General features: G+C 45.8%; 1 protein-coding gene across 3 annotated transcripts in view; it reads right to left on the bottom strand.

Moving 5' to 3' along the window:
* Positions 1-250: 250 nt before the first annotated feature.
* KCTD1 (potassium channel tetramerization domain containing 1) overlaps positions 251-22,519 on the bottom strand; it is a 184,171-nt gene continuing 161,902 nt past the window's right edge. For all 3 annotated transcript variants that reach the window (XM_036089209.2, XM_036089210.2, XM_036089208.2), the window contains exons 4-5: positions 5,006-5,311; positions 251-1,259 (exon numbers count right to left, since the gene is read on the bottom strand). In XM_036089209.2, coding sequence (XP_035945102.1) covers positions 1,101-1,259; positions 5,006-5,311 — 465 coding nt within the window. In that variant the 3' untranslated portion in view covers positions 251-1,100. The remainder of the gene's footprint in view (positions 1,260-5,005; positions 5,312-22,519) is intronic.

Below are 22,519 nucleotides of genomic sequence, written 5' to 3'. Positions count from 1 at the left end.
GCTAAGTTCTGGCGTGGTTTGCCCTGCAGCGAGAGAGAACTAAAATTTATAAAAGAAAAGTTCCCGAGAAGGTAGATCATCTTGCTAACCAGCGAAGAGTAGCGAAGCACAGGTCAGGACACGTGCTGCGCAGGAACGGAACCGTTTAGAACACGCGATCACATCCTTGTCCTTTAGCGGGTTTGACCTCAAAACTGGCGTCAGCTTTGAGGGCCTCTTTCTGATGTTCAACACAGAAAACTCAGAAAAAGAAAAAAAAAAATCTCATTTTAATACAGCCTCATCCCCACACTTGTGTTTCACACAGACCTTATTTTTTAAACAGAGTTTATTGTATTTAATACATTATAAAATTTGAAAAATTGTAGGAAAGCAGCAGACTCAAACTGGAGCAACTCTAACAAGTAATAATTCTGGCCCCTTTGCAAAACTGATCAGTTTAAAAACAAAGTAATGTTCACATCTGTGAAGGCGGACAAAAAAGTGTGACTTCTGTACAAACTACATTTAAAATGTCTAATGTCTTTCGAATGCAGTGTGCTCATGAGGGTTTTTCTGAAGTCCTGCCCGGTCCCGCTTAAAAGAGAGGACATGAAGCCTCCGTATGCAAATAAACTCCATTCAAGGTGTTTGGTGTTAAAAAAAAAAAAAAAAAAAAAGGAAAAAGAAAGACAAAGGAAAAGGAAACAATGGATGGCTGTTGGCAATGGAAACCGTAAGGAGATGCGTCCTCACTGCTCATGGCTTGTATGTTGGTCGGGGGCCTCGGGAGGCCCGGGACACCTCACGGCCATCACAGCACCAACTGTGGCTACCACCTTTGTAAAACTTTTTTTTTTTCCTTTTTTTTTGCATTTCCTACCTTTTGACATATATATATATTTATATATTTTTTTTACACCTTGAGGATATCACTATTCCAATTGTTCCCATATGAATACAGGTGTGGTCTCTATTGGATATAAATGTGTCTTTTTATTCAATTTTAGGTCCAGGACTTGGTTTGCTGTCCCAACTGCACATAAATGTCCCTTTTTTTGTTTGCGTTATTTGTTGTGTACGGTTTTCTTTTTTCCTTTTTGCATAAGAAATCTGTCCATTTAGTCCAGAGGCTCCTGCTTTATCCGGATAACGGAGGGCACACGGGGCGTCCGCCTCAGCTCCCGCCGCAGGACGTACTCACTGAACTGAGACGAGTCTACTCCTCCTCCACAGGAGCCCACGATTTCAAATCCCCTCTGCTGCAACCTCTCGAGGACCTGCACGGGGCCAAGACAAGCATCCTGGTTAGCGGGGAGATGGGTCCTCTGGCCACACACACAGCCCAAAGAAGTGTCCTGAAGTTTGAGATCTTGTGCAGCCCGGGTCACTCTTACCCGTCCCCCAAGTCTCTTGAGTTGCTGCTTTCGGTGGAAGACCCTGGATGGAAGGGCAGGAGGGAGGGAGCATCATTTCTAAGACTTCAGATGCGCCTTTCCATGCCTGCCACACACGGGCCAGCTCATTTAATGGTTACAACCACCTGGCAGTATGGGTGGACAGCCCATTTCATACATGGGGAAACTGAGGCTCCCAGCACGTCAGTGATGGGCTTGGGTTTCCAACTCAGGTCTGTCTGGCCTCAGATGCCAAGTTTCTTGCAACGTGCAACACTACCTTCTCTGCAAAAAGAGAGGGTTCACATTTCAAATCTCATCACTAAAATATCGTCCAGGAGATGATAAATGATATGGCCACACGCTGATTTTATCTGAATTTACTCAGCCAGTGATTCATTCTCAACTCATTCACCCTCAGCTCTGCCCCTGTTGAAGGCTGCCAGTACGAACTTAATATATTTCAGTTTGGAAGACCGATATCATTTCAATAGCAGAACAAATGGACTGCTGAAGACAGTCGAGGTTTATCTACAGGTTTTCAAGTTTATGGCGTCCGAAATAGATTTATTGCCCTGTGTGCATTCAGGGAGGCAAGCATAAATGCAACGGTTAAATGTTGGAAAACACACCCAAAATAAAGATATTCTAAACTTCTCATGTAATAATCACTTCTCATAATCTCTTCAATTTTGAAATCAAATACCTAATGCCAGAAAGATCCCTGGGTCGGTCACCTATAGGTCTGACAGCCTTAAATGCAGGAAACAACTCCTACACTCTTAGATAGGCAAAAACACAGAAAATTGATCTAGAGCATCGTTTCCCTAGAAATCCAACAGACACTGGACTTGCAAATGTTCCCTGGGCTTCTGGGTAGAATTAAATTGCTTCTCCACCACTCTGAAGGGATGACAACTCAATCATAGCTTAAAAAGAAAAAGCCTGGCTCAAAATTTTTTAAGGGGGAATGAAGTGAAATGTTATTAAATAACTTTCAAAATTTACTCAATGTAAGGTGGACCCTTACTGTTTCTCTTTAAATTATTATTTTTTGGTCACCTTCTATGTGGAATGTAATTTGCTAGTTTGCAAAACAGCTAACTAGAGATTGGAAAACAATACAGTATGCTTTCTAAAAACTCAAACTTCAAATGCTGGCAAATTAAAAAAAAAAAGTCCTTATGAGAACAAAATAAACATTCTACCCTGCAGTGCTCTAGTTCTGTAGCTATATTCACATGCATACACACACCAGTCAGCAAAGGGACAGGATGAAGAAAATAATCCCTAAGTTCAAAATCAAGAAGTGCTTTGGTGGCAAGTCAGTAATAGAAAGGTGAAGACCCGAGAGCCCACTCTAAGATTTCCCCAGCAGAGGCAGGAACATAGCCCGTCAGCAAGAAAAACCCCAGTTTGCTCGGCCAAACCACTGCACTGGAAAGGATTCTTTGCCTTGATTGGGAGAGGAATTACAAAGGTAGAAAAAGCTGTGAACAATGAAGCACCCAACTCTGGTATGGTCGGTCTGGCAGTGTTGTTAGGCTGCTAAATTGTTGAATATGGAAATCCCGAAGCTTCCTCCCCAAATAATATGATCATCATTCCATATGACCCAATGTTACCCTGGATGTGATCAAAGCTTATTTCAATGCCATGCAAACTGCTACGCTCCCTGGCCAGTTCTTTTTAAACATCAATTTGTGAATAGCAAAATTCCTTAACGTTAGTGATCACTTGAGAATATTAAAATCACTCCAGGGGTGGGTTGGAGTATCAGGTCTTGTGCATCTTAGCCCAAAACTTCTGGATGCCTAGAGCACAGTGCCTATTTTCTTGGTCGGTGGAACAGGAAGCTAGAGTCATCGACCGTGTCATGGTCACGTCATGGCTGTGTCACCGACGATGTTAATCCAGATTAAAACGTCCTCATCTGATCAGACTTGAATAACTGGGTAACTTGTCAGGCATATGAATTTATTCCATGGCTTTTGTGTGAGAGATGGAGCCCTAGGGAAGCAGTGCTGTCTGTCATCTGACGGGCGCTGCCCCCGCCTCCATCTGGAGGGAAGCTGGGGCAGGCTGTGTGCGTGGGAGGCGAAAGGCTTTCAGAGCTTTAGAGGCTGTGATGATAAGTAGCAGAGGCCCCACTCGGGAACACAGGGTGGTACGGGTGCTCCTCTGGCCCCATCCAACCCAGCGGCTGCCATGCTCTCGAGTGTCTCGCCAGCGCTCCTGGGACGCTGCTTCCGCCAGTTTCCCCTGCTCTTCTGTCCTCAGACATCTGTTCATAAATTTTAAACATTATAAATAGTTGTGGAACAATCTCCAAGAGGAATGGTAGAGTGGGTGCTTCTAGTCTTTGAGCTGTGGGAGAGGTTTTGTTGGGTCAATCCTGAACAAAGTCATGGGCCCACTCCAATTAAAAAGAGCTGGGGGGGACCCCAAGCCCTTACTCCATTGACTTGAAATTGTTTTGAGTCATATAGACCTGGAGCCAAGACATAGGTATGTCTCCACTTTCTCCTCAGCAAGACGGGGGATTCACAGTGCTCACCTGTTAGGGTTCTAAGAAGACAAGGCATGTACCACCCTTGGCCCAGAGCCGCCACACATTAGTTAAGATGATGAACACACCCACCAACGTGTTAAGGGACATGGCATCTCACATGTGAACCAAACTTCTGAATTCCACCCCTAAGTCTCCTTCTCCCATAGATTTCTCTGTCTCAGAAAATGGCAATTCCATTCATCTAGTTGCCCTGTCAAAAATCTTAGTCATCCTTGGTTTCTTAGAACCCACGGCCATTGTCAGAGAACCTTGTTAGCTCTATGACACTCGAAATATTCAGAACTGGACACTTCTCAAATGTTGCTAACTGGTCCCCTTGCTTCCACCGTTTTCCATCTGCTGCTGGAGTATTCATTATCAAATCTGAGTTACATCATGCCACACTTTTGCTCAAATTTTTCAAATGGCTTTCCATTTTACTCACACAAGCAAATGATCCCAAACCAAAATAAACCAAAACAAAAAAAATCCCAGAGCCCAAGAGGCAATCCATGATCTGTCCCTGGCCACCTGCTGGCCTCGTGTCTCGGCGCTCCCTATCCCTGACACTTGATCTTCAAGCCCCATGGGCTCTCCGGATACTCCTCAACATGCCAAGCAGACTCCTACCTCAGGGTCGTCGCAACTTACTGGTCCCTCTGCCTGGGATATTCCATCCCAGCTGTCCTCTTCTCACCATCTGACCAACATTTCTTTTTTTTTTCCTCATTAAACTTTTGTTTTAATGGGTCTGCTGGTTACTGTTTGCCACCCCCCCACCATCCCCCTATCCTTCTCAGAACGTAAATTCTGGGAAAATAGAGCTATTGTCTCTTTCTTCGACTTCTGGATCTCCAGTGCTCATACCAGCACCGGGCACATAGTAGATGTTCAACAAATACCCGGGGAACGACTGAATGAGTGCGTAGAGGGTGCACGTGCTTGCTTGCCTACCCAACAGAAGTGATGCCACGTGAGTCTCCCAGCTCCCTGGAGGGAAGGCGCTGTGTGAAGGCAAGGTTAAGTAACAGCATTAAGAGCGACATTGGATGCCACACAGTGTGTGACAAGGCTATACCTGGACCGAGTTGAGGTGACAGTAGCCGTTCAGTGGAAACCTAATGACATGCGTTGAGTCGTGATTCCAGCCTGCGTTGACAGAGTTACACATCACGTCGCCGATCTCTGGAAACACTTCTTCTATCAAGGATTTGTCACCGCTGAGTGTGATCCTTTCTCCGAGGTCTGGGGCGACTCGCACCACTAGGCACTCACAAGGCCTTGAAAAGCGACCGGTTTCTCTGTCCTGCTTCCATCTTTCCATCTCCAACAACATGGGCTGAAGCTGAAAATATTTTGCCTCTTCATATAACAAAGTATAGTCCTGGAAAAGAAAAAAGGGTATTTCACAGTGCAAAATACAAACATGAAGCACTGAAAATGTCCACAGATGAGGGGTGATTTTCTTCCACCTCTGTTATTTCAATAATCAAATTTGCGTGTAAGTTTGTCACTCACCACACATTTGTGCATGCATTCATTCAGCGATGATAAACGGAGCGTAAGGGTACTAAGGGCCAGGTAGGCCCTCTTCTAAAGGCTCCCCATGAATGAAGTCCTATAACCCCCACAACCGCCCCGTGAATCTGGAACCATTAGTATTCCCCTTGGGCAGGCGAGAAAACGGAGATGAGAAAGGCTGAACCCACGACTTCTCTCTTTCAGCAGAAGCCTCCGGGCATTCAAAATTGGTGGCGGTGAGAACCCACTTCACGTCCTCGCGAGGGAGCCACGCATAGGTTGCGGTGAGGGGGGCGCAGGCGCACTATCCACGGGGAGCCTACGTCCCCTGTCCCGTTCACCGCAGCTCAGACCGCCTGGTGGGAGGCAGGGGGGTGGGGGGTGGGCCGCACAGGGTGGCGGGTGGGCATCTGCAGGGCGTGCACGCTGCTTCTACCTGAGCGTGGGTGCCGATCTCTGACGCACCGCCCTGGGCCGGCTGTCGGCGCTGCCACCCTCAAGTGAGCCCACGATCCCCGCAGGACAGAGGTGCCAGGAAGGAAACCCGTCCCTTTCTGAAAGCACAGCCACCATTCTTTGAGCATGCTTCTTCTTCTCTTGCCTTAAAAACAAATCTACTGAATTAAAGCAGAAATCTGGCAAGCGGGTATTAAAACACACACACAAGTCACTGGATGGGAGGACAAAGGAGGCTGCGGGGGAGGCAGCGACGTAGGAATGATGTTATCACGCGGGGCAATATTATGTCTACACGTAGCTATGACCGCAATCATTTCGGGGTGGGAGGCAAGTGGACACCTGTCCAGGCATGTTGATTGAGGACGTTTTTGTTTTTTTAAAGATTTTATTTATTTTTGACACAGAGAGAGAGCACAAGCAGGGGGAACAGCAGAGGGAAAGGGAGAAGCAGACTCCCCGCTGAGCAGGGAGCCTAACGCGGGGCTCAATCCCAGGACCCTGGGATCATGACCTGAGCTGAAGGCAGACGCTTAACCATCTGAGCCACCCGGGCGCCCCGACTGAGGACGTTTTAATGAGCTGACACCGGCGTGTCTGAGGTCCTTCCGCGGTGGGAGCTAGCGGCGGGCGGGTGCCTGCAGCAGAGCCGACACCGAGAGCCCGGCGCTGCCAGAGCTCCGCCTCCGCATGGGACGGAGCGCGGAGGTGACGACCACAGGAGAACGGGTTTTATGTGGCACCTGGCTCTTCTTCTTGCAAATTAAGCAGCAGCAGCAGCAGCGTCTGGGGCTTCCAGAGAAAAACGTGGAGAGGTGAGAAAGTGCCAGTGGGCCTGCAGCTGGCTCTTCCACTTTCTGTGTTGAGACATTGGGGCCAGGGGAAGATGCTGTCCCAGACACTCCTCTGCAGCGTGGCCCGCTTCTGTGTTCTGCCCTGTCCTGGCGACCCCATTCTTACAGGAGCCTTGGTTCCCCGCTGGAGATGATCTTCCTCTCACATGCTGGCACCTGCTTTGCCTCCCCACGCACAGGAGGTACTGTTTGTTGGAGGAGGTGAGCACCAAGCTGAGGTGTGGCCACTTTTAAGACAGGACAGAACTGAGGTCCATCCGCCGGCTTGAGGGCAGCAGTGGGGAGACTGCCGGTTTCTCCCGGGCTCCTGGGACCCCGTGTGGGGGCCTTGCCATCTCCTTAGTACATCAACTGTGAGATAGTGACCTCGATCCTTTACTCACTTATCAAGATGACAGCTCGCAAGATTGAAAAACAGCACTGACAGTTACACAAGCAACAGAAGTGAGACTTTCTGCTACTGCTTTTTATTTTCCTTTGAGAATTAAAAATTGTAGCACAAGGAAGGATCTGGACTCCACTGAAAATATGTCATCAAGTCTTCAAATCTGAGACTGCTAGAGCAGTCTTATTGACCAACCTTGACCTTATGGAGGAATCCTTTCAAATACTGCTGAATAATGACCATTAGCCTCTGATTCAATGCTTCCAGGGACGGGAAGCTTACTATCTAACAGGGCACAGCATTTACTTTGTTGGCCGCTCTGATTAAACTTCTGGAAACTTCTTGGTTAGAATGACCTGAATTTCCCTGTAGTTCCAACTTATTCAAATTCTGCCATCTGGTGATCCTAAACTTTCTTTGACATGTGAACCCTTCACACATTTGAAGACAACGGTTATGTCTTTATATCATTCAGGCTGAAAATACCCAATCTTTTCAGCTCTTTCTTATTTGTTATGACTTAGAGGTCCTTCGACATCTGGTACGTGCTTGACTTCGTCAACATAGTTCTGAAAACCCAAACCGGAACTTAACGTAACATTTCAGATGTGATATAATGAGTGCACTGCAGAACCTTCGTTTGGCTGGACATTCTAACCACTCTTAAAGTAGCCTACATTCTTCTCCTATGGCTGCTGCAACAATTACAACACACTGGGCGGCTTAAAACCACACAAATTTATTCTCTTACAGTTCTGGAAGCTGGTCATTAAGGTGGTGTTTCTTCTGGAAACTCTCGAGGAGAATCCATATCCTTGCCTTTTCCAGCTTGCACAGGCAGCCCATATCCCTCGGCCTGGGGTCCTGCATCCCTCCCGCCTCTACTATTGTCATATCTTCTCTGACTCTGACCCTCCTGCTTCCCCCTTTCACTTGGAAGGACCCTTGTGAGCACACTGGACCCACCTGGATGATCCACGATAATCTCCCCATCTCAAGACCCTTCACTTAATCACACCTGCACAGTCCCTTCTGCCATGTAAAGTGACATACTCCTGGCTTCCAGGAATTACGACGCAGATGTTTTTTGGGGCCATTATTCTGCATACCGCACAGCATAAGGCTGTATTAACCTTCTTGGTTGTCTTTTTACCCTATCAGTTTATGTTTTGCCTACAGTGAAGTCTCCAGACCTTTTCACAAGAGCTACTATTGAATGAGGTCCTCCTCTTACGGCATTTCTGAAAAATTTTAAATCCTCCATTAATTATCCCTCTTCAGATTACCTACTGTAGGTTCTGAATTTGCTCCAACATACTGAGAAAATGTGAATTCTTTCGTCCAATGTTCTGCTCCCTCTCTCGTTTTTTTGTCATTTTGAACAGGGTGTTCTGTTTCTGTATGTGAATCATTTTTTAAAAGTAATGACAGGACAGGGCTACTTGCAGGCCTTCGTTCAGGTTGATGCTCAAGTAATAAATTAAAACTCTGGATTCTGGCTATTTGAACAGTTATAAAACCTCTAATTCTGAGATCAGCCAGTCCTCAATTGTGGCATTTGCTGGATGTCTCGTTGAAATACCGTGTGTTTGGGTGGGCCTCCAAGGGGAAGGCTGGACATGTGGGAGGGGCCCCAGTCTCCATACCGCCCAGAGATTCTCCTTATCTATAAAATGAGAGGAATAAGTCACAGTAAAGTCGCTACCAGGCCTGATATTCTGAGTCTATATCCATGACAATGTCCTGATCCACCAGTTTGTCTACCGTAACCTGAAGGTTATAAGGCTGGCAGGAGTTGGGGTGACAAATCCCCTATGGTGACTCTGAATCCTCACCACTTTCTTTTTCCCTCTGAATTCACAAGCCACATGGGTAATCCACTCTGAGGTCTAGCCACGGACTGACAGAGTGCCTCCCTATACAATGCTGCTCATGTTTAGCATTCTCTGCTCCTGGAAAATTAGGGAAACATTGGCCCTGATTAGATTTCTGGCCCTGCTCAGTGATTTCTCAAGGATTCTGCCAGTGGTTTTTAAAGTGTAAAGAGGTCCCCTGAAGGTCATCCTGTACCCTGGGATGTATCTCACGGGCCTGGCCTTGAACTACCTCAGGCCACCAGGTGTTCTTGACCATCTCTACTTGACCATCTGGCTCCATCTCTCCCTTTACCGTGCCGTTCCTTCTGGTCTCCGGGGCAGAGGGCCGTCTGCGCTGGGCCAGTGGATGCTGGGCTCCACTTGGCCATCAGCCCCCCAATGCTCACTTGCCTTCAAGCGTCTGCCAGCTCCAGAACTAAAAAGGCCCTTTTGTTGTTGTTACCATTTTCTGCACGGTTAAGCTCACACTGGCCATTCGTTTTCTTGGCAGGCTCCCTTATATTCGTCTTTCTCTACTTCCTAACACACGCTTCCAGTCTCGGCTCATCGGAGAACGCCCTGCAGAGCAGGCTCACTGCCCACAGCTGCTTTCCTTAGGAACCTCGTCCTCCTTTCCTTCCTCAATCAGGATCATTTAATTTTATTGTCTAAATCCCATATATTTTAGAGTTTTATCAAGTTTCCCTTTAGACTCTCTGACCTTGTGCTCATTTTCTTCTGCTCGCTGAATCTTTTGAAATCTTCTTTCCTTACACCTTGGTTCCTATCTGGCAACACCCACCATTCCTTTCTTTGGCTTTTACAACCTGTAGACAACTCAGTCTCTTATCCCCAAGGTATGAAGTGGAAATGAGCAGGACCTTAGGCAGCAGGAGCACGTTTGACCCCAGACCTTCCTATCTACCTTCCTTCCTTCTTTCTTCCCTGCCTCCCTCCTTCCTTCCTTCCAAGATTTTATTTATTTTAGAGAGAGAGAGAGAAAGCACGAGCAGGGGGAGGAGGGCAGGGGGGTGGAGAGGGAGAGAGAATCTCAAGCAGACTCTGAGCTGAGTGCAGAGCCCCACGGGGGGCTCCATCTCATCACGACCTGGGCCAAGACCAAGAGTCGGACGCTCAACCGACAGAGCTATCCAGGCGCCCCTGGCCCCAGATTTTCTTTTGAGGGAAATGAACCCAAAGCATCCACATATGCTTTCAGCAAAGCAACTCCAGAATGTACTAGATGCCATCATTCCTCTGCCCTGCTTCCGTGCCAATTTTATCTTCTCTCATCTAGAAAGCATCATTCATATTTTTTGCTTAACCTCATATCCAGATAAAGGAAAATAGATTATTCAGACCTATTATCATGTTTAAATAATTTTAAAATCCTAGAATACGTATTTTTAAAATAATTTCTTTTTTTGAGATTTACAGTGGTTTTTTGAGGCATAGAAAGATCAAGATCCCATTTTACAGACGAATAAATTGAGCTTTGCTAAGACCCTGGAGGTCGGTACATGGAACAAGAAGGTAAACACGGGTAGACCCCAAAATGCAAACAGACCATGTTTTTATTTTTGTTTATTTTTTTTAAAGATTTTATTTATTTATTTGAGAGAGAGAGAATGAGAGAGAGAGAGAGAGCATGAGGGGGGGAGGGTCAGAGGGAGAAGCAGACTCCTCGCTGAGCAAGGAGCCGGATGCGGGACTCGATCCCGGGACTCCAGGATCATGACCTGAGCCGAAGGCAGTCGCTTAACCAACTGAGCCACCCAGGCGCCCGCAAACAGACCATGTTTTGAAAGCTTATTTCTTGATTAAATATTTGGAATTCAGAAAACATTCTCCCTAAAGGGAGGAAAGGGATGTACACTGTTCATTAGTTTCCAATTGCTGCTGTAAGAAATGACCACACATTTGGTGGCTTAAAACAACACAGACTCACTCTTGTACGGTCCTGGCGGTCCGAAGTCTGAGATGGGGCTTAGGGCTAGCTAGTTGAGCTGCCTTCCTTCAGAAGGCTCGGGGTGGGCGGGGGGCAGGGGGAGGGTGCGCCTGGCTCAGTGGTTAAGCTTCTGCCTTCGGCTCAGGTCATGATCCCAGGGTCCTGGGATGGAGCCCTGCATCATCGGGCTCCCTGCTCCGCGGGAAGCCTGCTTCTCCCTCTCCCACTCCCCCTGCTTGTGTTCCCTCTCTCGCTCTGTCTCTCTCTGTCAAATAAATAAATAAAATCTTAAAAAAAAAAAAAAAAGAAGAAGGCGGCTCTAGGGGACAATGGCTTTCCTGGCCCTTTCCAGCATCCCGGGGGGCTGCCTTCATTCCTTGGCTCGTGGCCAACAATCACATTACTTCCTTCATCATCTCTTCTCCGACTCTGACCCTCCTCCCTCCCTCTTTCACTTACAAGGACCTTTGCGATTCCACTGGGCCCACCTGGATTATCCAGGATAATCTCCCCATTTCAAGACTCTTAATCACATCTGCAAAGTCCCTTTGGCAACGTAAGGTCATCTATTCTGGGAATTAGGATGTGGACCCCCTTGGGGGTCATTATTCAGCTTGCCAGACATATTTACTGGTTCCACCAGACAGTTCAGAGGTTTATTTAACTCCTAATGGCCTTGAAGTTTTACACAGTAGTTGGCACATCCTTCCATTCAAAAGCAACTCAGCCACTTGTTCATTTTAAAATCTGTTCATGTGCCAGACGCCACGCTAGACGCTGTGGGTACAAAGAGGGTTTTTCTCTGGGGAACGTGTCCAGTTCATCCTGGGAGCTCCGGGACCTCCTCCGCACAGCTCCAGGGCCCCCCAGGCAGTGCCTGGCTCCCCAGAGGGCAGGGGATGTACATATCAGGGGGCCCGCAAAGCAGGGGCACCAAGAAAACGAGGGAAATGAAGGATTTTATATTTTACATTTCAAAAATAGAATCGAGGTAGTAGTCATAAGAAAAAAAAATCTCTGCAGGACTTAACTTCCTTTAGTTTTACAATTTGGGGGTTTTTGTTTGTTTTGTTTTGTTTTTTTGGTGGGAGGTGGGCCACCATTGATTTTCCAGTATTTCAGGTTTGGGGTTGTCTAAAATTCTTAATTTCCCTGGCTCTGCAATACTTTTTTTTTTTTCTTTAAAAGGACTTAATATTTTTACAGCCGTTTTAGGTTCACAGTTAAAATTGAGGGGAAAGGGGTGCCTGGGTAGCTCAGTCAGTTAAGCGTCTGACTCTTGGTTTCCACTCACGTCCTGATCTTTTGCCATTGTACGTCCTACGGGTTTGGACAAATGTATGATGACATGTCCCCACCATTCTGGTACCAGACAGAGGAGCTGCCCGACCCTCCTCTGGGCTCTGCCTGTTCATCCCTCCCACCCCCCAAGCCCCTTTCCTTTCTTCAAAGCCCAGAAAGACTGGCCCACCTGCTCCTCTTCCCACTGCTACCATATGACACTTCTGGCCAGGAGGCCGCCTCCTTCCCACCCAGCAGCGCCAACTTTCAGCTTCTCCTGATTACTCCTGTGTCTCCGGGGGGTAGCATATCCAGCCTGACATTTAGCCTGACGCCTAGTGAGGGAAAAAGCAGCAGCGGCAAGGTGCCCCCTCTCTACCTGACCACTGTCTCCCTCCCCCAGCACCGCTCAATCTCCTAGAGAAAGTAAGGTAGACGCAGGTGATAACGACGCGGTGTTTGTGGCCCGGCTGAACGCAGATCGATCTGCATTCTCAAGCCACACCCTGGCTTGGCAAGTCCCCGGGATACTAACCGCAGGGGTGAGGCGGGGTGTGTAGGGCGGGGCGAGGGCAGGGGCTAGACACGCTATCTGAGACGGTAGCGGGGCCGCTGGCTGGCTGTTCTGCCTGCCTCCCAGTCCTCCTGTTTGGGTGCTGCAGCTAGCCTGCCTCTGAGGGAGTGTCCTCGGGAGAGGGAGAGAAGGGGCCCCGGGCAGGGGTACTAGGAGTCCTAGTCTCTGCACCAGCCACGCAAACACTAGGGGGCAGCAGCTGAGACGACGGGCTGGGGCAGCCGTCCTCAGTGGGCACTCTCTTAGGTACTGGAGAAGAGGAGACTTCTTGGGGGTCCACCCAGCTCACCACTCTGCCTTCTCCAGGGAGGTCTGACCTCCGGAGTGAGCGCCCACAAGCCACATCTGCGTGCCACAGCGGATTGGCTAAAGCATGAGCGCTGGAGCCGCTTGAGCCAATCAGATGGTCCCTGTAGAACCAAGGAAGGGGAAAGAAACCCCGGGCATTGCTGGGGCAGAGCCAGGGGCATCACTCTAGAAGGGGTTTGTGGCCTCCCACGTCTGAGGTCCTCAGAGTTGCCCTGGTATTTCCACCTCTGAGAGAATGCTCCCGCTAATTCTATGAGATAAGCTAGGATCCGTCCCATAAAACGTTCTTCCTCTCTTTCTTCCTGGCTCTCAACTAGGGCTGATTTTGACCCTAAAGGACATTTAGCGAAGTCTGGAGACTTCTGGGTTGTCCTCCCTGGGAGAGGGGGGTGGGTGCTGCTGGTACGTGGTGTGTGGACGCCAGGGGTCCTGCTCAACATCCTACAGCGCACAGGACAGCCCCGCCACAGAGAACGATTCGGCTCAAAACGCTGACAGAGCAAGATCAGAAACTCTGAGCTTGACCGAGATCATTTCCGTTGCAACCTAAGGAACACAGAAGTCACCCTGATCGATGGTCAGTGCGAGCATCATTAACGAACGCGCTAGCATTCAAACACATATGGTTACTAATGTGATGTAATATGAAGTGCACAGTATCACCAGAGGTGTATTCTCACCAAAATGTTTAACCTAAACCCATCGGGCCTTCAGATATAGCTTGCAGTGTACAGGACATCAGAGGCTAGAGTAATGAACTAAACTATCGATGACAAGGCAGCCAGACAAATCCAGAAGGGGGGCATTCTGTGGGGCACCTGGCCCGGTTTCTTCAGAGTCGGCCTCATATAAAAAGTGACAGACTATGCTAGGTAATAAAAGGAAGGAACATAACTGGATTCAATATGTGGTCTCACATCAGATACGGTCTGGGAAAAACCACCTGCAAAGGATATTTTGGGGTCAAGCTGGGAAATCTGAATATGGTTTCAGTATTAGAGAAAATCTGATTTTATTGAAATAGGAAGATAGAGATTATTATCTGAAATAAGGATAGAAAAAGATCCAGAAGGCCATGCATGCACTAAGGTTTTTTAATACTGGCAATCTCTGAGGGGTGGGAATATGGGGCCTAAACATTTTTCAAATTTTCTACAACGTGCATATCCTTTTCTATAATATTAACAGGTTATTAGAAACAACTAATACATTTTTTTAAAAGATTTTATTTATTTATTTGACAGAGAGAGACAGCAAGAGAGGGAACATAAGCAGGGGGAGTGGGAGGAGAAGCAGGCTTCCCGCTGAGCAGGGAGCCTGATGCGGGGCTCGATCCCAGGACCCTGGGATCATGACCTGAGCTGAAGGCAGACGCTTAACAAGACTGAGCCACCCAGGCACCCTAACTCATACATTTTTAAACTTAAGCCAGGGATAGGTAAGTTTTGCGCTATTAGCAAAGTTTTCTTTATCTAGGATGGGTGGACATTCATCTGAGACCACAAAAGACGCTAGCAACGTGGGGGACATTTACCAAAGATGCTCAGAATACAAGGCTAGAAAGAGGTAATTTTTTGTGCTTCCCCATCAAAAGGGAACCAAAGTTCTGGACTCCTGGTGTACTAGTAATGACAACTGTGTGTGTGTCTTCCTATACAACACATGTACGTAAGCAGAAAATAAAGCAACGATGAACTGGTCAGTATCATTGGGAGGAGGGGAAATGAAGGACAGTCACCTCCATAATAAAACAGCGCAGAGAAGTTCTATAATCACTTATTAGAGAACAGATTCCAGTGGCTTCCGGTGGGAGCAGGGCACAAGCAGCTGCCACTTCATGGTGTTCTGAAATATGAAATGATCTAAATTGCTAAGAGGGGACCTAGCTCATACAGCATTATTTGCAGAATGGCATTTTAAGAGGGGGGTAGGATGCCATGACGTCAACGTTGCATGCATTCGCTCAAGCCAGCATTAAATAGCTGGAGAGGGAAGCCAGAAATCAAGGAGCGCTTTCCCTACCAAACCCAGTTGAGACAGATTCTCTCCTCCTGCGGTGTCCCTTCTCCCAGGTCAGGAAACGGACTCCGACAAGGAAGAAAGCACCTATTGTGTTGTTCGGGGACGGGCAGACTGGGAGCTCATCTGTGTGCGCGTCTGTATTTGTGGTTGGCACAAGCTGCCGCAGGAGCTGAATGGTCACCTCAGCTTCCGCCCTCCTCCTGCTGCTCCTCCAGGTTCCAGAACGCCCCCTAATTTACAGCCTGTCGCCCGGAGTTTCCATGGGAAACATTCCAGGGCCCTGGGAGACGTGAGTTTCATTTGACAAGCTTTTTGTCTTTTTCCCCAAGTGTGGGCTACAGCTAAATCCTTGGGCAATTAATGGGTACGTTTTGCACTTAGAATTGATGAATAGCAGGGCTCTGGAATTCTCAGTGAGCTCGAAAGGTGCAGGGAAGCAGCCATCCCCATCCTAGCCCACTGGGTGAGCCCTCAAGGGGCTGTCCTCAAGGATCGGCCACAGCTTAACTCCCCGTAAGGAAGTCTGTCTCTCTGCATCTAACTTGAATGCTCTTGAAGAACAAAGTAACACCTGCCACGTTTGAATGTGTTCAAATTCCTAGCTCCGTTCCTGGGACAGACTACAACTCCCAACCAATGGCTGTCGTCATGTTCTAAGTGTAATTCCCCATCAGTTGCTTTGTATTTCCTGGAGTCTGCATCTTTTTGAATCATGGGATTACAAATTAATATTTTACCCTCCTAAGTTGCTTAGGAGGATGGTATTATACACACGTTTTATATCTGCCCTTTTGTCCTGTAAGTTAGTGTATTGTCTACTTACATTTAGCTTCTTGTCTCCTGTAACTCTTTTGACCCTTTTCTGCTGTATTTAAGTTAATTAATACTAAGTAATTATTATGTGCCCGCACACAATGTCCTTTAGAAAAACATAAAAATGTCCCTGCCTGTGAGACCCTTACAAAGAAGAGAGTCCTGCTATATACGTAAGATCGCCAGAGTTTGAATGTAAGAAAGTACATGACCAGGTATGGGGTAGGAACCAGAATCTGGTTTGAGTGTGGGTCTCACTTCATTCGTTTATGTATCCATCCATGCATTCATTCACTCATGCCATAAATATCCACATGCTTACTATGTGCCAGGGCTGAGCTAGTGTGACCAGCTTCACCAACAACTATTCCCAGCCCCTATCCCTTGCTCATTTCTCTCACTATAGAGGCTAAAAAAGAAAAACACCCCTTTCTCAGCCTCCTTTGCCTGTAAGGGAGGCTCAGTTCAAGCCACTGACTGATAAAGGGAAAGTCTACTGGGGAATCTTCTGACAAGGACAAAATCTTGCGAGTTAAAAAGGCTTTTGTCCATTTAGGCAAGATGGCGGAGGAGTAGGAGACCTGGATTTCGTCTCCTCTCAGGAATTCAGCTGGATAGGGATCAAACCATTCTGAACACCTACAAACTCAACAGGAGATCAAAGAAAAGAAGAGCAACAACTCTCTGAACAGAAAAGTGACCACTTTCTGGAAGGTAGGACGTGCGGAGAAGTGAATCCGAGGCGATATTCGGGAGGATAGACGGCGGGGGAGGGGCCTCCCACGGCCGCTTCTGGCAAGTGATAGAGCCACGGAGCACAAAGTCGGAACTTTTAGAAGTCTGCTCCGCTGAGGGACGTCACTCTGGTGGCGAAGTGGGGGGTGGAACCCTCGCGGGACAGTGTGGTCTCAGGACCCTCGGGGTCACAGAAAGACCGGGGGTGCCTGAGTGCAGCAGAGCTCCCAGGGATCGGAGCAGGGAAGCCGGCTGCAGAGACGGAGCCCAGGCGCGGGCTCTCAGCTCGGGGTTGCTATAAACCGTGATCCGCGGCACAGTCGGGCCACTGCTCCTCCAGCAGGGACCCAACAAGCGGCAGATCCGGGGAGACTCACCTTCTTCCCCCGGGAGGAGAGGTGCGGGAGCGCACCGCGGGGATCTGCTGGGTTTGGAGACTCCACCCGGGGTCGGGTGCCAGATAGAAACGCTCGGTCACAGGCCGGGTGAGCGCGGAGTGTGGCCGGAGACCGGGGAGACGGGAGTGACTGAGGGCTTTTCTCTGGGGGCTCGCTGAGGAGCAGGACCCCGAGTTCTCGGCTCCGCCGGGGCGGAGACTGGGAGGCCACCATTTTCACTCTCCGCCTCCAAAGCTGTACGGAGAGCTTGCAGGGAACAAAAGCTCCGGAGAGCAAACCCGAGCAGATTACTTAGCCCGGACCGGCAAGGGCGGGGCAATTTTGCCTCCGGCAAAGACATTTGGGAACCACGGCAACAGGCCCCTCCCCCAGAAGATCAGCGAGAACAGCCAGCCAAGACCAAGTTTACCGATCAATGAGAACGGCAGAACTCCAGCGCTAGGGGAACACTGCACATAGAATTCATGGCTTTTTTACCATGATTCTTTAGTCTTTCAAAGTTAATTATTTTTTTAACTGTCTTTTTTTCTTTTTTCCTTTTTTCTTTTTTTTTTGAATTTTTCTTTTTCCCTTTTTCAACCAACATCTTATCAATCCCTTTTTAAAAAAAAAACATTTTTATTTTTCATTTTTAAAGTCATATTCTATCCCTTCATAGTAGTTACCCGTATTTTTGGCATATATATATAAGTTGTTCTCTCTTTAAAATCTTGAGATAGTTTCTTCTAACAGATCAAAATATACTCTAAATCTCTAGTGTATGGTTTTTTTCTACTCCCCTGCCTGATCACATTCTCTCCCTTTTTTCTTTCTTTTTTTTTTTTATCCTCTTCTTTCTTTTTTCAAACAACTTATCAAATCCTTTTTAAAAATTTTTTATAATTTCCATCTTTACAGTCATATTCCATCCCTTCATCATATCAACCCTTATTTTTGTACATATATAAGTTTTTCTTTCTTTAAAATTTTGGGAGGGACTTTCTTTTAACAGACCAAAATACACCCAAAATCTAGTGTGTGGCACTGATCTATAATCCAGCCTGATCATATTTGATCACATTCTGTTTTTGTTTTGTTTTGTTTTGTTCTGCTTTTGTTTGTTTTTATCTTTATCTTTTTCTTTTTTCTTTTTTTCTTTCCTTTTCTTTTTTCTCTTTCCCTTTCTTTTCCCACTGCTTCAGGTCTTTTCTGATTTGTTTAGAGTATATTTTCTGGGGACGTTGTTACCCTGCTAGCATTTTGTTCTCTCATTAATCTATTCTCCTCTGCACAAAATGACAAGACGGAAAAAATCACCTCAACAAAAAGAACAAGAGGTAGTACCGACTGCCAGGGACCTACTCAATACGGACATTAGTACGATGTCAGATCTAGAGTTCAGAATCATCACTTTAAAGATACTAGCTGGGCTTGAAAAAAACATGGAAGTTATTAGAGAAACCCTTTCTGGAGAAGTAAAAGAACTAAAATCGAACCAAGTAGAAATCAAAAAGGCTATTAATGAGGTGCAATCAAATATGGGGGCGCTAACTGCTAGGATAAATGAGGCAGAAGAAAGAATCAGTGAGATAGAAGACCAAATGATGGAAAATAAAGAAGCTGAGAAAAAGAGAGATAAACAACTACTGGATCACGAGGGCAGAATTCGAGAGATAAACGATACCATAAGACGAAACAACATTAGAATAATTGGGATCCCAGAAGAAGAAGAAAGAGAGAGAGGTGCAGAAGGTATAATGGAGCAAATTATAGCAGAGAACTTCCCTAATTTGGGGAAGGAAACAGGCATCAAAATCCAGGAAGCACAGAGAACCCCTCTCAAAATCAATAAAAATAGGTCAACACCCCGACATCTAATAGTAAAACTTACGAGTCTCAGAGACAAAGAGAAAATCCTGAAAGCAGCTCGGGAGAAGAGATATGTAACCTACAATGGTAGAAACATTAGATTGGCAACAGACTTATCCACAGAGACCTGGCAGGCCAGAAAGGACTGGCAGGACATATTCAGAGCACTAAATGAGAAAAATATGCAGCCAAGAATACTATATCCAGCTAGGCTGTCATTGAAAATTGAAGGAGAGATAAAAAGCTTCCAGGACAAACAAAAACTAAAGGAATTTGCAAACACGAAACCAGCCCTACAACAAATATTGAAAGGGGTCCTCTAAGCAAAGAGAGAGCCTAAAAGCAACATAGACCAGAAAGGAACACAAACAATATACAGTAACAGTCACTTTACAGGCAATACGATGGTACTGAACTCCTATCTTTCAATAGTTACCCTGAATGTAAATGGGCTAAATGCCCCAATCAAAAGACACAGGCTATCAGATTGGATTAAAAAACAAGACCCATCGATATGCTGTCTGCAAGAGACTCATTTTAGACCCAAAGACACCCCCAGATTGAAAGTGAGGGGGTGGAAAACCATTTACCATGCTAATGGACACCAAAAGAAAGCTGGGGTGGCAATCCTTATATCAGACAAATTAGATTTTAAACCAAAGACTGTAATAAGAGATGAGGAAGGACACTATATCATACTTAAAGGGTCTATCCAACAAGAAGATCTAACAATTGTAAATATCTATGCCCCTAACATGGGAGCAGCCAATTATATAAGGCAATTAATAACAAAAGCAAAGAAACACATCGACAACAATACAATAATAGTGGGGGACTTTAACACCCCCCTCACTGAAATGGACAGATCGTCTAAGCAAAAGATCAACAAGGAAATAAAGACTTTAAATGACACACTGGACCAAATGGACTTCACAGACATATTCAGAACATTCCATCCCAAAGCAACGGAATACACATTCTTCTCTAGTGCCCATGGAACATTCTCCAGAATAGATCACATCCTAGGTCATAAATCAGGTCTCAACCGGTACCAGAAGATTGGGATCATCCCCTGCCTATTTTCAGACCACAATGCTTTGAAACTAGAACTCAATCACAAGAGGAAAGTCAGAAAGAACTCAAATACATGGAGGCTAAAGAGCATCCTACTGAAGAATGAATGGGTCAACCAGGAAATTAAAGAAGAATTAAAAAAATTCATGGAAACCAATGAAAATGAAAACACAACTATTCAAAATCTTTGGGATACAGCAAAGGCAGTCCTAAGAGGAAAGTATATAGCAATACAAGCCTTTCTCAAGAAACAAGAAAGGTCTCAAGTACACAACCTAACCCTACACCTAAAGGAGCTGGAGAAAGAACAGCAAATAAAGCCTAAACCCAGCAGGAGAAGAGAAATAATAAAGATCAGAGCAGAAATCAATGAAATAGAAACCAAAAGAACAGTAGAACAGATCAACGAAACTAGGAGCTGGTTCTTTGAAAGAATTAACAAGATTGATAAGCCCCTGGCCAGACTTATCAAAAAGAAAAGAGAAATGACCCAAATCAACAAAATCATGAATGAAAGAGGAGAAATCACAACCAACACCAAAGAAATACAAACAATTATAAGAACATATTATGAGCAACTCTATGCCAACAAATTAGATAACCTGGAAGTAATGGATGCATTCCTAGAGATGTATCAACTACCAAAACTGAACCAGGAAGAAAGAGAACACCTGAACAGACCTATAACCACTAAGGAAATAGAAGCAGTCATCAAAAATCTCCCAAAACACAAAAGCCCAGGGCCAGATGGCTTCCCAGGGGAATTCTACCAAACATTTCAAGAAGAATTAATACCTATCCTTCTGAAACTGTTCCAAAAAATAGAAATGGAAGGAAAACTTCCAAACTCATTTTATGAGGCCAGCATTACCTTGATCCCAAAACCAGACAAAGACCCCATCAAAAAGGAGAATTACAGACCAATATCCCTGATGAACATGGATGCAAAAATTCTCACCAAAATACTAGCCAATAGGATCCAACAGTACATTAAAAGGATTATTCACCACGACCAAGTGGGATTTATCCCTGGGCTGCAAGGTTGGTTCAACATCCGCAAATCAATCAACGTGATACAATACATTAACAAAAGAAAAAACAAGAATCACATGATCCTCTCAATAGATGCAGAAAAAGCATTTGACAAAGTACAGCATCCTTTCTTGATCAAAACTCTTCAGAGTGTAGGGATAGAGGGTACATACCTCAATATCATAAAAGCCATCTATGAAAAACCTACAGCGAATATCATTCTCAATGGGGAAAAACTGAAAGCTTTCCCCCTAAGGTCAGGAACGCGGCAGGGATGTCCACTATCACCACTGCTATTCAACATAGTATTGGAAGTCCTAGCCACAGCAATCAGACAACAAAAAGAAATCAAAGGCATCCAAATTGGCAAAGAAGAAGTCAAACTCTCACTCTTTGCAGATGATATGATACTTTATGTGGAAAATCCCAAAGACTCCACCCCAAAACTGCTAGAACTCATACAGGAATTCAGTCAAGTGGCAGGATATAAAATCAATGCACAGAAGTCAGTGGCATTCCTATACACCAACAACAAGTCAGAAGAAAGAGAAATTAAGGAGTCGATCCCATTTACAATTGCACCCAAAACCATAAGATACCTAGGAATAAATCTAACCAAAGAGGCAAAGGATCTGTACTCAGAAAACTATAAAATACTCATGAAAGAAATTGAGGAAGACACAAAGAAATGGAAAAACGTTCCATGCTCATGGATTGGAAGAACAAATATTGTGAAGATGTCAATCCTACCTAGAGCAATCTACACATTCAATGCAATCCCCATCAAAATACCATCCACTTTCTTCAAAGAAATGGAACAAATAATCCTAAAATTTGTATGGAACCAGAAAAGACCCCGCATAGCCAGAGGAATGTTGAAAAAGAAAAGCAAAGCTGGCGGCATCACAATTCCAGACTTCCAGCTCTACTACAAAGCTGTCATCATCAAGACAGTATGGTACTGGCACAAAAACAGACACATAGATCAATGGAACAGAATAGAGAGCCCAGAAATGGACCCTCAACTCTATGGTCAACTAATCTTTGACAAAGCAGGAAAGAATGTCCAATGGAAAAAAGACAGTCTCTTCAACAAATGGTGTTGGGAAAATTGGACAGCCACATGCAGAAGAATGAAACTGGACCATTTCCTTACACCACACACAAAAATAGACTCCAAATGGTTGAAAGACCTCAATGTGAGACAGGAGTCCATCAAAATCCTAAAGGAGAACACAGGCAGCAACCTCTTCGACCTCAGCTGCAGCAACTTCTTCCTAGAAACATCGCCAAAGGCAAGGGAAGCAAGGGCAAAAATGAACTATTGGGACTTCATCAAGATAAAAAGCTTTTGCAAAGCAAAGGAAACAGTCAACAAAACCAAAAGACAACTGACAGAATGGGAGAAGATATTTGCAAATGACATATCAGATAAAGGGCTAGTATCCAAAATCTATAAAGAACTCATCAAACTCAACACCCAAAG

Source organism: Halichoerus grypus, chromosome 13 (assembly GCF_964656455.1).
Source record: "Halichoerus grypus chromosome 13, mHalGry1.hap1.1, whole genome shotgun sequence".
NCBI lineage: Eukaryota > Metazoa > Chordata > Mammalia > Carnivora > Phocidae > Halichoerus > Halichoerus grypus.
The sequence above is the reverse complement of the archived record's forward strand: the minus strand, read 5'-3'. Positions and strand labels throughout refer to the sequence as shown.